The sequence below is a fragment of the Toxotes jaculatrix genome, chromosome 15 (genome assembly GCF_017976425.1).
Source record: "Toxotes jaculatrix isolate fToxJac2 chromosome 15, fToxJac2.pri, whole genome shotgun sequence".
Classification (NCBI taxonomy): Eukaryota; Metazoa; Chordata; class Actinopteri; family Toxotidae; genus Toxotes; species Toxotes jaculatrix.
Genome location: NC_054408.1, coordinates 3,775,503 through 3,793,237, shown reverse-complemented (window position 1 = coordinate 3,793,237; position 17,735 = coordinate 3,775,503). Strand labels below are relative to the sequence as shown.

At 41.7% G+C, this 17,735-nt stretch overlaps 1 protein-coding gene across 2 annotated transcripts in view; it reads right to left on the bottom strand.

Moving 5' to 3' along the window:
* The window catches only part of man1a2 (mannosidase, alpha, class 1A, member 2), a 102,088-nt gene that overhangs the window by 49,625 nt on the left and 34,728 nt on the right, over positions 1-17,735 (bottom strand). For both annotated transcript variants that reach the window (XM_041057502.1, XM_041057503.1), the window contains exon 4: positions 14,667-14,763. In XM_041057502.1, coding sequence (XP_040913436.1) covers positions 14,667-14,763 — 97 coding nt within the window. The remainder of the gene's footprint in view (positions 1-14,666; positions 14,764-17,735) is intronic.

The window sequence follows — 17,735 nt, the reverse complement described above, 5'->3', positions numbered from 1 at the left end:
TGTCCAGAGTTCATATTAGAAAATGGTTTTAATTACAGTAGCTTGCAAGTGAAACTATTAGACTAATCTCTTGCACCAGAGATGGGGCATTAAGCTAATCTGTGCAGAGAAAAAAACGTGTCATATCATCACAAAATCATAATTTGCATCGTTCACTTGAGACTCGTGGTTTGGAGATCAGGACATTATGACTCAAATGCATCGTAATTCAGGTCACAAACGTGTAACACAGTTCTCTGACAACAGGAGAGAGAAGTAGCTGCTGTTTCACTGTCACTGATCAACCAGCCCATAAACCCATGCAAATATATTATGGTCTTTTTGTGCACCACAGAAATGAAATGCTACCTACTGCCTCTTTCAGTTTATCAAATACAGTTGGTTCAACTCACTGTTATATTTTCACTGTTAATACAGTTCATCATTGTAATACTACTACAGCTGAGGTCAGCAGCTCTCTAACTCCAGCTCGGGGCTGCTATCTCCTAATAACGCACAGCCATTAATGTTGAGCTTATTTAAATACGACAGGCTTTGAAGGTGTCGTCACAAACACATCCCCTTGGGGATTTAACCTTAATTGACAGAACGGGGAGCACATAAGTAATTAACAGGTCAGTCAGTCCTTGTCCTTTAGCCTGGCGAGTTTTTTTTTAATCCTTATTGTTTTGGACTTTCCTTTCGTTGTCCTCGTTAGCCCTGTGGACACAGTGAGTAGGAACTATTTCACCTTGCTGTTTAAAATGTTTGATTAAAAGTTTCGTTCTGTGCAGCTTGTCATTATTGTCCTTTCTCTCCCTGGTGATGTGTATCTACATTATTTTTGTTCTTATTGTTTCCACACTTTACAAAGGCAGATAATGTTATATCATCACATGGTTTATATGGTCTATTAAGAGTTACGCAAATAGGATACTGATCTCAGTACTGCAGATGTTTTGACAGATGTTACCTGTGCAGTATTGTTGTAATGTCATATAGATGATTGTTTTCGTATTTCTGCTTCATTTGATAGTGACAGTAGAGAGAGAGAGAGACAGGAGAGGCAGGGGAAAGAGGGGGGGGATGGCACGCAGCTGCAGGTCAGCTCAGGTCAGCCAGGCCAGTCTCTAAAAGCACTCACTACTGAATGTTGTATTGTACTAAACCACTGCAGTCCACCACTTTTAGCATGTCAATGTTTATGTGGAGCAATCACTTTGTGTGACAAATGCACAAAGACAGTTGAGCATGTTACAGTATAATAAAAATACCCTAACAATCCCCACGCTGCCCTCTTTTACCAGATGGACAGGAAGTTAGTGCTGTGTGCTGAAATAAATGGGTTCGTACGAGTCAGGTGAAACCCAAGTTAATATTATTAAAAGGGTATTAGTTGATCACAACTTCCTAATTCTACTCTGACTACAGACGAAAATTTGCTACAGCTGAAAACACTTTGAAGCATATCTTAGGCGTCAGTTAATGGATGCAGACAAGATTTATTTCATAGTCTTAATGGATCGTTAATTCCTTTTTTATTAGAAGAATAATTTTAGATCAACACACTGACACTTAAAACAAACCAACGACATATCTTAAAGTATTAAGGAGTCATGTCGGATTCAAAGGAAATCTCATTAATATGTAAAACAATGCAGCAAGGTGCTCTGAGATCTCATCAGATCATACTCTGACTGCTCGCCGTATTTGGTCCAGGTTGATGCACATACATTAACAACATATTTCAGTGGTAATAGTCACTGCTCTCATTTCGTATCAGCTACAATGTGCGCTGCTGGGATTCCTGAGCCTCCCAGCCATCCCTTCTTATCTATGACTCCATTCAAAGGGAGAGCGTCTGGCCTCATGCAGGAGCTGCAGCGTTATTATCATTATAGACAGGAAGCGCTAAATCACTCTAAAAATACACTGTAGCCGGGCAGGCACGGCCGATAGCAAGATGCCCTGGCCGTCTGCCGCATCTTGACAGATTGGCCCGACTGTTGGTGGAGCAGAGCCCCTCTGCTGCACCACACAACCCCTATCTCCCTCCCTTCTGTCACTTCCATCACCTGCAGGTACCCTTTCGGCAGTCATAGCAACGTGAGGCAAAGACAGAGGCCTGTCAAAGGTCTCGAGGCAGAGAATATTCCTTTGATGTCAAGGATTTCTCCAACAGCTCCCGAATGCAATGCAACTTCCTCTATGCTCACAATACATGACAGCGAGAAATCACCATCACTGCTATGAATAAAATGAAAATGTGATGTTATCATCATGTAATCCAACTGTGTTCTTCCTTCTCGAATACCGAGAGCTGTTCTCCTAACTGGTTTAGAAATCCCACTCATCATTTCTCCTAACTCTGTGCGTGCATTCTGGCCAGCGGGCAGATTCACTGCAAAACTGACACCGTAAGATAAATATAAAATGTTCAGACACTGTTTTCAAGATTAGCTGTATAGATACAGAAGAAAGTATAGAGAGTATAAACGTGAAATAGTTCAAATACACATATCATGTGTCCTAAGAATAGCATTTCCTTCTGGTGTGCAATGACTTATGATGAACAAAACTTATGTTCTATCTGCACAATACATTATCGATATGAAGTTACAATAAAATTTATTTTTGCGTCAAAATGTCCATAGATGACTTCACACTGTCTACTTTGTTTAGACTAAAGTTAGAGCAGATATTAAATATTTAAAGCAAATCTGATTAAATATCTCTAACAGCCATCCTTTGAGATAACTGCAATTTATTTTTATTGGTGTGCTAAGATGGAATTTAACAATGACTGATTATTAGTTCGTTAAAATAAACATTCATGTTTAAGTTTCATTATTAATTCATCTTTTGATTCACAGATGAATTATTTAGACCATTAACTATTCAAATACTCCCGTACCTGATGCAGCTTGGAGGATCATACTCATGTCCAATTCACAAGGACCCTAATAATTTAAAGTTAGGCTATAGGGATGTAAGATTTTCCATGTTCCATGTTAAACCAGAGAGCAATGTCCTCAACGGACACAAATGTTCTTAAAACAATTTGCATCCTACCTAACAGCATGTGAATCCTTTGGAATTACCTGGTATTCTGCATTAACTGGTGATAAAATCTGATCTGACCTTCAAGTCATGGACAAAATGAGCTTAAATGTGCAATGTGCTTAAGTTCATAACACAAACAATAATAACCTTTGGGGTCTTTACTGACTACCATTAAACATTTGCAGTACTGGTGGAAAAAATAAGTGAATCCTTAGATTTAATAACTGGTCAAAGCTCCTTCGGGAGCAATAACCTCTGTGGCTGCACAACATGCAGGAGGAATGTTGGCTCATTCTTCCTCACAGAACTGTAACTGCTTTATTCTTAGGTTGTCTGGTGTGAAAATCTCTTAACCCACACCTCAGGATGTTCAGCTCACCTTGATGTTTGGTTATAACCTTGCGATCACACCTGAACAGTCTCCCCCCTCCATCTCCTTTCAGCTCCATCACACCCTCCATCTTTTCATTTGCCCCTTCGTCTACTAACCATCTGTTTGTTCTCATTCATCACTGCCTTGCTCATGTTCTTTCTTTCTAAATCTTTCCTTCATCGCTCCATTCACACCCTGATGCAGGGATTCTCCTTTAACCTTCTGAATCCAATTCATTGCTGCTGAGCATTCTCCCCGTACGAAATCTCCTTATTTCCCAGTTAATCTGGCTCAACCTTGCTTTTACCTGGAGCCTGTTTTCATATCTCAGCTTGTATTGTTTCACTCTCAATCTTGTCAACACACACTGTGTGTTACTGTCGGTCTCCTCCATCCTCCCAACATCTGAGCACTGTACAGCCTTTCATACGGCGCCAACTGCAAGCTGAATTGGCACTTCCAAGAGGTGGGTTTGGGGTTGCCAGGCACTGCTTATCTGAGACAAATTGGCCAGGATGAGGTTTATTTATTTGGGGAATTATCGCCACAGCCTCGTGCACACACAGAGACACACTCAGCTGAAAATTCTCTCACACTCTCTCAGTCTAACTCTCTTCCTCTTACACGTGCGATCATTTTCCTTTGATTGAATTCACGCCACATATGTTCTCCCTCAACTGAACTCTCTCAAACCCTCCAACTTCCTCTCTCCATCTATGACGACCTCATCCACCTCTCTCCCTCCCCAGCACTCACGCTCCCTCTCCTGGTCCCTGTGCCAGTTTCATTAGACGACAGGTTTCAGAGCTCTCCGGTATAAATTCACACGAGGCAGGAAAACGTGATGACATTATTCAGCCTCCATTCTCTCTGTCCTGTAAACTGTTTGCTCTGGGAGAGTGGGAGATGATGGAGAGTTCAGAGAGTGAGAGTGTATAAGAGTGTGTTTCTCTGCAGGATCAGATTCAGTGGACTTTCTGTTTGCCAAAAACACTGATTTGAACCGAGCCCTGGAGTTGTTGCATTTCTAGGACTCCCTCTCTTGTATTTACTCTCTGGCAGCCTCTCGGACTTTGCTTTTACCCTCTTCCTCCATCCCATTTAGTCTGTAGCACTGTGCTCTCTCTGAGGTCCTCTGCACAACCATCTGCACAGGCCTCAGTCTGTCCACATTGCTGTTCTTCCTCCTGTCTTCCGTCTCTCACACTTAAATCCAACAATACTAAATTGTAACTGTGCATTGTAAATGTGTGTCACATTAACTGAGGAAATAAAAGCATGACCATCTGCATGGGTAGAGGTAAGTGAGAAAAAAAATGTTTTAGTCATTTAGGTGAACTGGCCTTTTAAGTTCATACATCAGGTTCATATATCAGGTTTTATCAGTTTATCAGTCCTCAAATTTAATTGTCAAAGAGCAGTTTAAAACATATAATGGTTGCTGGGGATTAATGGCACCTGCACCAATATCAGCTCAGCTGTCATGGGTCTCTGCCAACTACAAATATTGACAAACATTACCTCCATTTTTTAAAAGTATCTGTAAGAATAAAAAACAGCTGAAATGACCTGCGATTTGATATACCAGCTGGGCTCCTAAACAAAATCACAAAGTAAAATTATCTTTATTAATATTCACATAAACAACTTCTATCTACGAAATGAAGTTCGCCATGTTGTTCTTTTGTATTCAGCTCCTGCCTTTTAGCCTTTGCTCCACCATGTTGGCCCTTGTCAGATTAGAGAGCACTTGCACGCTGTCACAGTCTGCGAGACAATTTTGTCAAAATTGTTTTGCAGGCATCAACCCCATCTCCCCCTCCTCCCCCTCCTCCTTCTCTCTTTCTCCAGGTCCGTCGTGGCATTTCAGCCTGTTTTGTAATGAGCCCAGCAGCGATAAACACAGCCAAGCCAAGTCCCCAGGCCAATTCAGGCCAGTCTGGCTGGTAGTGGACAACTGGTTAGCAACTTATTTGGCACCAGACTGAAACATCTGCTGTGTTTTGTTTTCTGCCTCAGAGGGTTACTGGTCAGACCGGGCCTTCCGCTCAACATGAGCTCCCTGACTAGACCCCAGCCTGACTGCCTGTCTCCAGGCCTGGTGCCAAAGGGTCTCAGTCGGCACTGGTTTCATTGTAGAGTTATTTGATAGCGTTCCCTTGTCTGTGCACAGAAAAGGAAATAAATAACTTTGAAGCAAACGGACACATGAAGCTATTGTTAAAACTATGGGTACAGAACATATGTATGTATGGATAAGATGGAGAGCTGAAGCATCAAAGGATCGCTTCAACCGAGCTCTGAATTTCACTTGGTAGGCGTATAGTATGTATGTCCAACTAAATGCCCATACTACAGGCCAAGCTGGGATTAGACTCAATCGCACAGCACAAAATCCAAAGGCTGTATGCAGCGAGGGTAAATATATATAACACTCATACAATATTTCTACAGGGATACATCCAATGCATCTATGGTTCTATAGTTATTCACTGCAGAGTCTGCTTTGAACACATACTTGTAATAGATCTGGTGGCACGATTATCTCCAGACCTGAGACAAACAGACCAGCTAAACAAAGACTGGACAAGGACAAAGAACGAGACATGTTTCCTCTCCATCTCAGAATACAGCTGTGGTTCCTCTGAACCAGGCAAACAAAGGTTGCAATCAAACAGCAGAACTGTTCTGGGGCAATAATGGATTCATAGACTTTCTGAATCAATGTGATGAAGTACATAGATCTACCTTGTAACATCGCTATATTTTCTGATAGTGAGATGTAAAACACATCATGATGGACATCATCTCTCATCTCTCACCCCTGAGTATGATTTTCTTTTTTTGCCTGCTTTTATGGTCCTTGCACTGTTCTATGCATCAAGATCTAAAAAGCATAAAGGTTTGATGAGAGCGCCGTAGCACTGCCATCAAACTTAAAATCATATATTTCTTCAAGGCAACAATCTCCTACAAGGACACAGGGACAGTGAAAGTCTACAAAGAATGTTTTCCAGCATGCACTCCATCTCTTCACCTCTTTGTGAAAAAGAAACCAAAGCAGCCATCTGAATTATCCATCTGCACGACTGTGACAGAAAATATGTGGGCTTTGAGCTGGTAACTAGGGGGGTAATTGCTTTCTTGTTTCCTTTCACACACTGCATTATTTCAAACCAGCCTTTGAAATGTCCAATTTGTGCTCCCTTACATGTAGACGTTTAAAAGTAGGTCTACGTAGCTGACAGATTAATAGAAAGAGTAACTTGAGCAAAGTCATTTGGGAGAACAGTGAAAGTTGCTGAAGAATGGAGTACAGGGAAGGGTGTTCCATGCTCTCAGCAGCTTAGCCAGAGAAAGGTCAGCAAATCCCTCAAAATCCAGCAGTATATACACGAGGCCCTTGACTGGGATATTCACAAACCTAATTACATCCATTGGTCAGAGGCAATTACACATCACAAAGTTAAAAAACAAGAAAAAAATCCAAGGTACAAAACGGATCACTGTTATAGACTACCAGTGTAAAGGTAGATTAGTGTTCTTCGTCGTAACTTTTCATCGTCCTTACATGACAATGTTTATCAACGTCCTGGCTTTCAATGTTCGGAGCCAAATTCATCTCTGGCTTTTCTCTCGGGTGTTTGCTGTTGTTACCTCTCACTCTCACCCTCTCACAATCTGGTCTGTGCCACCGTCTCCTCCACTATTCACTTTAAGCACAGCAGAACCACAACAAAACAAAAAATTTTCCTTCACAAACTGTAATAACTAGTTATATCAATATTAATACAAACCCTAACTGTTCAGTATTATGTCGAGCTACATTGGGGACAATGGTTCCAAAATGACTCATCCAATTATTCAGTGGCACCACTTTGTAGACTGCAGCACTTATCATCATTTGGTCACATCATCATTTAAAGACCCTAAAAACAACAACAAAAAAAAAACCTAATGCCTGTAGGTCAGAACTTAAAAGGTAATGTTTTTCATGAAACTTCCCCCCCTTTTTTTTTTATTTTTTACTCTGTTTGAAGGGCTTATGCACATTCCTGCTGGACTCAGCAGCAGGCAAATCCTCCTGTTTCCTGCTGTCCAATTTGGCACCGGCAGCCCTGCTGAAAGTTTAATCTGAAAGGAAAGGGGGGAGAAAGGGGGGAGAAAGGGTGGGCCAAGTCGCAGAGTTCTGAAGGAAATTTGATGTATTGTTGGGAGCAGAATCTCGTCCTCTCCTCAGTCTCATTTTGCACTGCAAATGTGCAAACCAAGGTCTGCAAAGTTAGAAATAATGTAGGTAGGTTCTCTCATCTAAATGGAGAAATACCAGTTACTGCTAACAGGCACAGATTAGGCCTGGACTGGACTTGGAGGGTCCCCGTAACCCTGAAAAATTGCATTAAAAATGATATAATTGTCTAAAACACACATTTGTGTAGGTTTCTGATGATATGAGGGTTTCTGATGATATAGCATTTTATTCATATACCTCAAAATCACAAATCATTTGCGTCAGAGGGCTGCAAAACCTGTATCCACACAACCTCAATTTGGATGAGGAAAAACAAAGAAACAAAAAAACCAGAGGAGGGATTCCCTGTCCCGTGTATAAAGATGCTATACATGTGATAAATACAAGCAAATCTTCAACCATCATCACTGTTGCCCCCCTCCCCCTCACCCACCCTCCTTCTCTCACACAGAAAGCAGCTTTGGGCCCTCAGGCAATCATTATTAAGTGATCATCAGTGAAACCTCTCACCCTACTCCATACTGCCTTTCCTGCTACAGTCATTAAGACATCTGAGTCCTCACGTTATGCTGAAACAAAGAAAGGGCAGAAAGCTTGAATGCGTCATTGTTTTCGGTTTAGCAGCATCTCGTTTTGCTTCTCTTCCAACGAGGGAAATCACTGCACGCATTCAAGTAGATATTAACCAGTGGAACACAATTTTGCCATTAGTTGTGAAAACGTACATTTGCGTAATGGGAGATTTGAATCAGAGGGCTGACCTGTGGCCATGAGATTATGAATATGAAAGTGATGAGGAAGTTTTCCTGGGGTGGAGTTTAGCTGCATCAACCCAAAATCCCTGAGGGTTGTGGGGAAAGGAATCTCTTTAACCTAGATAGATCAGATGGTAGATGTTGGTACATAGCAGACTAAAACTCAGTGTTTTCTTTTGCAGAAAATATATTAACTACTGGAAGCACACTTCCACTAATAGCAGATATAAATACAAGCTACAAGCTTTGGGACATACACAGTAGAAAATGGATCGAACTACTGGGTTGTGCTTAGTTCTTAGGTTTTAAGATTTTCACTGGACTGCTGATTTGCAGATAAGCAGATCAACACCTCAGTGTCTCTGCGCTCCATGTTTCCTCCCTCACTTTTTCCTGCTGCCTTTTTTCTCACTTCTCACAATAATTGCATTATGTGAGAGAAACGGATCCTTTCCATTCCACTCCATCTCACCCAGCCTTCTGCAGTTTGTTTATTCACCGTCCTTCAGAACAGCGACTGAATGCTTAAGCCTGATTAGTACTTTAACAGCTACTTTGCAATGCGTCAGAAGGGGGTTACAAACAGACCACGCATTTATGCTGCTTCCCTCTGCTGAGCCTGAGTCATTGGTCTTCACCCATGGGTGCTTTGCCATTGTGCCACTGTGCAACCCTTTTCCAGGATGCAATGCACTATTTCGCCCTGGGAGCCAGTCATGTGAAGACATGACCTAGATGCTGGGAGGGAAAAAAAAAAAGAGTAAATCCGCATGGCTGTGAGCAAGAGCGGCCTTCTGACTTCATGGTTATCACGGCATCCACATGGACCCTGCAGAGATATTGCAAGAGGGAATTAATATCCAATAGCTCTACAGAAGATTACGCTCCTCAGTGTCTACTGATTAGAAAAGCTGGAATCAAAGCAGTATTTGATCCGGTATTGTGGATGTATGGGATTTTGGATGAGGCCTTATCTCAAACACAATCTTTACTGCGCTGACTCCAGTGATCACCACAGCAACAAGTTTTGAAGAGCAGAAGAAGAGCAGATTCTTGCCCAACAAAGTATTTCTGCTTTGCTCCAACATGGTGACTCCCAAGGTTTTTATGTGATTTAAAGACAAAACCCATTGGAAAAAAAAAATTAAACTGCATAACAGATTTCCTGACAAGCTGGCACAGCAATAAAAGATGTCCACCACACAACAGCATGTCTGTGTAACTTGAAACTTGTACTAAGTCTAAGCTGACAGGTCGCATCTCTATGGGCAACGTGATGCACAAACAACCAAAGCAATCCTATAATGGATAAAGCGAGTCCCCATGAATAATGACTAAGCTCTCTCCAGTACTGGACTGACAGAAGGGCCAGGTGTCCAAACTTCACTCCAGTTTTGCATCATCTCTGCTGCCTCCTACCTAACAGGCTTCAGGCAACTACATGCCTGAGGCAGCCTGTGATATCATTTACTGTGAGCATGTCAAACTGCCAGTTGGAGAAAGCCGTGCGTCCAAGAACTGAGAGATTCTCCACTTGCAAGCTTAGATTAAAATCATCAGACAGAGAGGTCTCTGGGAAACCAGGCCCCAGACTCACCACCAGGTTCCCTTGAGTGCTGTAAGACAAGTGACTCCAGTAAGGTTCCTCAAAGTCACAAAACTAACATCACCCCTGGTCCTCTTTTATATGCTGAAAAATATTTACACACATTTCTGGAGACAGAAAGAGTGAATGTATATTGATTTCTAAAATTGTTGTCTGTTGATTAATCAGTCTGCATTACTCAGGTAAAGATTTGTAATATATCCAGTATCAAATCTGCCCTATTATTCATACTATTTTTTTTAATTTTGCCTGGACAAGTCCAACTCAGAAAACTGGAGGAACTTTGGGTTTGTAAACTACTCTGATGCCAGAGGGACAGGAAAGTGGTGTGGACACTCACAGTGAAGTCCTGATCAATGTAAAGTGACCTGTGTCCCCTGAGAGCATTTTCCAGCAAACGCAGAGGAGTGTGTTTAAAGATCTGAGCCTGTGCTGTCATAATGTCCACAATAAACAAGGCCCACCGGCCTTTGCTTTGCCTGACTCACAACGTCAACAAGGGTCAAATGCTTTCAGCCTGAATCAATGGAAGCTGATGCTCCTCATACAATTACCCATGGGTATCCCTGCCCTGTGTGTGTGTGTTGGGGTAGGAGGCTTGTGCACAGAGTAACACAGAGATGAACAGAGTTGCCTATCATATGACTGAACAGGCTCACCGCTAGGCCACTGCAACCTGGTACTTTTCATTACTATTATTATTTTTATTATCAATTAATCATCTGATATTATCATATTTATTTATTCAATTAGTCTATTAAATGTCCAGAAGTAGTGGAAATAGACGTAAGGTTAGTGTTAGGGGCAGGGGAATCTGTTATGTCAACAGCAGGTCCCCACAAAAACAGTAAAACAAGGGTGTGTGTGTGTGTTTTTATTTGTGAATGAGTGTGGGTCTAAGGTAGCGAGCTGGCTGTGTGTCTGACGCTGCCTGAACTGTGCTTGTCTTAACCCAGCTTGAACTACGTTTCCTTTACAAGGCCATTCGTTATCCTTGCTTGAACCGCTTACCCTCGAGACAAAGGCTGTGTTTGTATCCGTACTCGAAATCAGCTCGAATCATTCTCCGCAGAGCAGAAGGAAAAAAAAAAAAATATTAGGGCCAGGCAGTGAACTCAAGGTTATCTGAGCCTGGTGCCACAATGAGAGCCCCAGTCCTCTTGTTACCATTCTGGCCTCTCGTCTTCTCTCTGGACAGATTAAGACTGAGCTGTGAGGTTTGGAGTGAGCACACAACGATTTGCCCTCTGTCTCTTTAATAGCTGCATGGAGGGCATGTTTAAAGGAGGCAAACTGTATGCAAACCATTGTAATGCCTGTGTCAGGCACGAAGTCCGCTCAGTTCCAGCCTGACGCAGGACAACACTGGTCAGCAAAGGGAAGAATTTCCACATTTCTCTGTCTCTTCAGCTGCACGTATCATGATTAAAATGTTCGCCTTGGATCGGCTTTACTTTCAGAGTGTATAGTAGTCGGGTTCAATTCAAATGACAAAACATCAAAGCGATTTAAATCTGTAATTCACAGTCAGCAATCCCTGTTTCCATGCAATCATCCAGCCTTTGTCCACGTGTGGGTCCCCTTGGTACAAGATGTCAATGCTCCTGATAGTTACAGCAACCAGTCTGCTGCATCTCCAATATACTGGTTTCTCTTTTCTGTACTACTCCCGCTTTCACAGACACATGCACACACACACACACAATCAATACAACCAAGTTCTGTAGGAGGACAGGATACACCTCATCAATAATGGAGGTGTGAAGAGTGTGAGGTTTGATTCTTTGCCTTGTGTCTTGCTTTTGTTTCACTGGCCACCCTGCGACTAATAACAAGCCAGATACCCAGACTCGACTCAGCCATGACAAGGAGGCAGGAGAAAACAACAACGACAATAACAACAACAACAGCAACAACAACACCGGTCAGAACACACACAGACATTCAGGAACACGCTGCTGCAGATGAACAGTCAGACACACAAGAGCACCAACAAATGGAAGCACACACACAAACAGCATCCGTCTACCATTTAGCAGCAGCTCATAAAAAAACACAGGCGCCTCTGGCCAATTTGCCAGACGGAAAATTCCAATTTGACACAAAAGCCTCATAAGCATGCATCCTCACATCGCACGCACACACACACACACATCCAGCAACCCAAGGCACAAACACACACACAGAAACCCAGGGAAACACACAAGGCGAATTGGCAACTCATAAACAGCCAGATAAACAAACATAAAGCAACATCTTCACATGCATAAATTCACACTCACAAACAAGACCAAGACTAATACAGGAGTTTCTGACATCAATATAAGCACTGATTATTCAGAACTTTCAATAACCAATACATCTGTTGATATGCATGTTATTATTATAATTATTATTATATTATATTTTTCTTTCTATTTTCTGCATTTAATTTAGAAGTTCAAATAATTTTCCAATCATGAGAAGGGAAGAATATACAATGGCAAAGGTGAGCACACACCTGTCATTCAATGCCTACAGCTAAGATATAATATCATCTTTATAAAGCTGAAACCGTGGCCTACAGATCTCTGGATATTTATACACCTTCCTTATCTACTGTGACAGCTACCACAGAAGAGGAGAGACGAAGGCATCGTAGCAGAGCAGGCCACGGAGCTGAGTAAGTGTGGGGGGGAAAAAAAGCTGATTTTCTGGAGTGCTGGTAATGTCGACACTGGAATATGATGAAAAAAATGCTGCCATGTTGCTTTACCCTGCGTACAATGATGCTGCTAAAAAAATAAATAAAAACTTGATTTGACTGACAACATGAGGTTCAACTCGGGTATTTCAAACTAATGACTGTAAACAATATGATCACATAAATAGAATAAAACAAGAAGCTGTAGAAACACTATAAATGATTTCCAAATATTAAAATGAGAATAAGGATATACTGTAAACAATTGCAGGAATTATTATAAAGTGTAGTGTGTATTTTTTTGTCTGATGATGAACAAACTATTGCTGCTAAAGAGGGAGAAATGCCTGAAAAGGTCAATCTGACATGTTGCATTGATAATCACGAACAATATTTAACTGTGTGGGAATTACTTTTCTATTAAAAGCCCACAGAGTTTAGTTTTTATTTCCAATCGCCATCACAAAGCCTTGTTATTCTGAGCTGCAGCGATGGTGTAAGAGTGCAAAAGCATCGACCCTGTTGAAAATCCTGTCGGGAATTAAAGAATTTTGCTCAATTAAAAAAGAGATGTAATACAAATATAATAGTCATTGTGTAGTTATTTAGTGTGATAAACTTATTACTGTGTTTGTTAGAAGCGCTGTTTCAAAACCAGAGTGACACAAGGAAAACAGCACAACGATTCAACTGATCTATAAAAATATCTATTGCTCTTTATTATTGGTCACTTTAAAAACGCTCTTGTCACTTTGCAAACTCCCACAGGCATCCTGTAGGAACGACGGCTCACTTATTCCTGTGATCTGATTGGTGAGTAGTCGGCCTTTTGGTACCTGCTGGTGGTGCAGGTTAGCTGTGCAGCATAGGTGATCTACCTCATTCAGCTTCATGATACTGAAAAACCATAGTAAAGCCCAAATATAGCTGGTTAACTCACTGAGATTACTTTGTGGTGCAGGCCCCTGGTTCTACACTCACTTTAAACTCAGTTATAGGGTATTTAGAGTCTCCTTTTCCATGTAGCGATCTATGAGTAACGTGCATTTCTCTGAATAAAACTTGATTTGAGTAAGTAAGTAAGTAAGAGTTGTTTAAAAGTCGGTAAACACTGTCATCAATCTGGAAGTGTCCTGGGACGCCTCGCAAAGGTGTGAAAACTCTCCTGCAGTGACAAGTGCAGGAGAGTGTTATCTTGTCTGTGTTATCATAGATGGCAGCTGCAGAGGTGGATACCGAAAAAAAAAAAAAAAAAGAAAAACAGCCTCCAGAACACAAACCACAGATGAGGAGAGGCTGCGCTGGACTGACCTCACTGTGGGAAAAATGAGCGCTGCCAACGGCAAAAATTTCTCTCTCTGCAAACAGGAATTTCCCTTGTGACTGGACCCTGACAAAGACCTCAAAAAGTCTTTTAACTCCCACTGTCTAATGCAAAACATCACATTAACACATTTCACTGTGTGACAGATTTATTCAGGTTTAAATATTGTTAACCTGAAAATGCGATTATTTCAATTATAGGCATTAGCGTTGCTGACATTGTAATAGGAACGCCTTCATTAAGATGTAACTTGGTATCATTGTGTGCTTAGAAAACTGCTGCACAGCTTTACATACTGGATAACGACTGGTGACGTATTACCAATACCTCAAATGCATTTTCTGATTTTCTTTTATCTGACATTTCAGTGATGTGTGTTTCACAGAGCTTGTGCTTCTGTTCACCAGCCCTCTTCCCCAAGTGATATGCATCCTGCCGGAGTCGTTATCACATAACCTTGTCCACAGGAGAAAAGACAGGGCGTTTGTGTGCATGTGTATACGTGTCTTGAGTACGAGCAAGACAGAGTGTGTCTGCATCTATTCAGGCATCCATGTGTGATTTACAACCGTGTGAGCAAACTGCCAATGGGCACAGACAGCAGTGGGATGGAGGGGTTTGTCTGGCTTACCAAAGATATTTGTGGAATGTCCTTTCTTGGCGAGGGGCTTCAGCTCATTATGACCCCAGCCGTACTGTCTGTAGCTGTCCCACGCGTGCTTCATCATCTGAAAACAAACAAACAGTACATTAGAAGATGTGAAGTCTCCTGACTTGGCGAGAGCGACAAATCCTGCAACTCATATAAAAACACCTCCAACTAATGGCTCGAGAGTGATGGCTGGATAATGATGTTTTAATTAGCACCATCATTTTTCTTTCCACTGATATTATAAAATATAATTTTGGTATCATAACAGGTGTTAGTCAAACTGTCACTGAAACTAAGTGGACCAACAAATAAATTCAGTGAGAAACACAAAAACATAATCGTATAGTTTTGTTACTCAATCATCGAGATGAAAAACGGAACTGAATGTGATCACAGATTCTTGCCAAATAAGACAGAAAATACATTTAGGTATGATAATGAAGCCTTACTGATGAGGCAGAAACAAATGTATTATTTTCTACCCTGTTAAAAAACCATTTATTTTGGTTTAAGTCTTTGCTTTCTTTCATTCTTAAACTGATCCACACATCAGGGCAGAGCTACTCCCGATTCAATTAATCAGTCACCTGCAACATGTCTTGTACATACATGTCGCTGTAAAATGAGATACCTCTTGCCTACAACAACAGGTGCACTCTAACTCAAACAATGGTAAATAATTAATCAAGCAATCCTTAATTAATTATTAACACTATGCAAATTCCAAAAATAAAACATTAAAAAAAAGTCAACCTGATTCATGTTTTCTTTTATTCATAGGGGAAGACTCTGAACACCACAGTCCAACCCAACACACACAAAATCACTGGCGATCTGGCAGGGCTGAAGGGAGGTCACGACCCCAAAGATTTTAATCTGGAAGATGATGCTGCCGCATTGAGGTTCGCTCCGCACACACACCCTCGCAATCCTTTTGTGGTTTGAAGGAGAGAGCCATACAAATGTAGGTATGATGATAATCACATTCCGCACATTGTCTTTTTGATTTAGAACATTGCTTTCTCTCCCTCCTCCTTGTATCTGTAGACGTTTGTCTACCAGGTCAAACAAAATAAGATTCTATTCTTCACATGACCTTTGAAAGAAGGCTGCAAGAGATAGGTACGGGGCGGGGGGACGAGGATAAAAAGAGCAAGAGATTGTGAGATGAGCCCTGACACGGAGGTTGATGCTGAGAATAGGCGCTCCAGGGCAAACAGAGAGGATGACACAGCCGCGGAAGGAAAAAGTGCCAGGTTTTACTGAAGCGACGCTGCTGTCTTTCAATTTCAAACCTTTTTTTTCCTCCTCCGCAGACCTTACTCAAGTGGCATCAACAACCTCAGCGAAGTGCATTTCCTGTCTACGTGGTCATGTCAGTCACTCTCCAGTTCTATGGACATCAGTTTTTTTTCTTTCTCTGTATTACTCTGTCTGCGTACCTGGCAGGTTTCCCATCTGCCAGCCTCCCTGCCTCTACATGGCTTTCAGCTTATCATATCAATTTTGCGATGACCTTGATGATGACAGGGATGTTGGTTGCTAAGTTGGCACTGATGCCCTGCATCACACTATCACACAGTTGTTCTTATTGTGTATATTTTGATTAATTAAAGCATTACTGTTACCAGTATTCCATCATTATTTGGCATTCCTCTCTACATGGCTCCTGATCAACTTTAGATTTTCTTTACGTTCAATTTTTTTTTTCCTCTTAAAAAAGCTCGTTTTCCCTCGATGGCCTGATACTGTGGGGCTGTTACCAGGTTCAACCTCGACCCTTTCAAAAGGGAACAGTGATCATGACGAATTTGCAGCAGAAAGGGCTAAAACTACATATAAAAAGATGAAAAACAAAGCTTTTGTGCAAAAATATGAACAGTTCTCCAGAGGAGAAGGAAGCCTCCAGAGAGACGGGTTACATACCGCATTGAAATTATTTACAATCTCTCATAGTGCACTCAATCGTTTCCCAAATACACATAAATTCATATTTCTAAAACATCTTTCCCCCACAGCGGACTGAACTGATCTGTCATACAATATAACATTAAACAGAAAATATAACTTTCAATCGAGCTGGACACTAACTACATCAGAGGAGCCCACAAACATACAGCAAGGTGAGAAGACAATAAGTAACAGTACATGGGTGAAGTGTGCGTGTTTGTAAGAGTAAAGCACCACAGAACTACAAAGTGTGCGACCTAGCTGATTTATTTAACCGCTACAAAGGATGGATAACGGCAACGGGGATTACTTACTTAGCGTACTAAGAACGGAGAGTGGAGAATAAGTGGAGAATGCACAGCACGAGTGTGTATGTATGCACATCTGTTTAAGTCTGTCAGTGTGTGTGGTACCTGCAGTTAGTGACATGACGGTCCTGTCATATGATTTTAATTTCATTTATGAAGTGGACCGTCAGGTGGACCGTTTCTGTAACAGCACGGCTCTATGTGTTTGTGCATCTTTTCCTGAGTAACTTTTTTTCATTTTGCAATATGGTACGAGCTGCAAAGAGCTCAGTGCCAGAGAAGTTCTGTGTTCTGCCCCGGGCAGTACTGTAGAAACAAAAGGTATGTTTCCACCACAGGAACTTCCCACAAGAACAGGAATCTTTTGAGGAGCTCAGTTCCCCTACCTGCGTTTCCACCGGCGCAACCAGGTTCTAAAATTGAGTTCTGGGAAAATAGTTTTATGCCCACAAACGTTACTGCTCATTACTGCTTTAACAATCCATCTGCAACGATGAGGCTAGTATACTATACTGTACAGCATATCAGGAGGCAGCTGGGTGACGACCTACCGATCAGCCACCTTTTATTTCTCTCCTACCCAGCTATGCCCGTTTCCCTGCCTGCCTAACTGCTTGCCTCTTTATGCCACCATGTGGGGATGAGCATCCAGAGCCTCCTTCATTTCTCCCCCTCACTCTCTCTCTTTGGAGCAGGCAGGCAGCCAAGCTAATAAAGACAAGGGCCAAGAGTTTCATTGTGTTCTTGGCCTCATGGCGTTCCATGACGCACGCCATGCACACACAGCGGA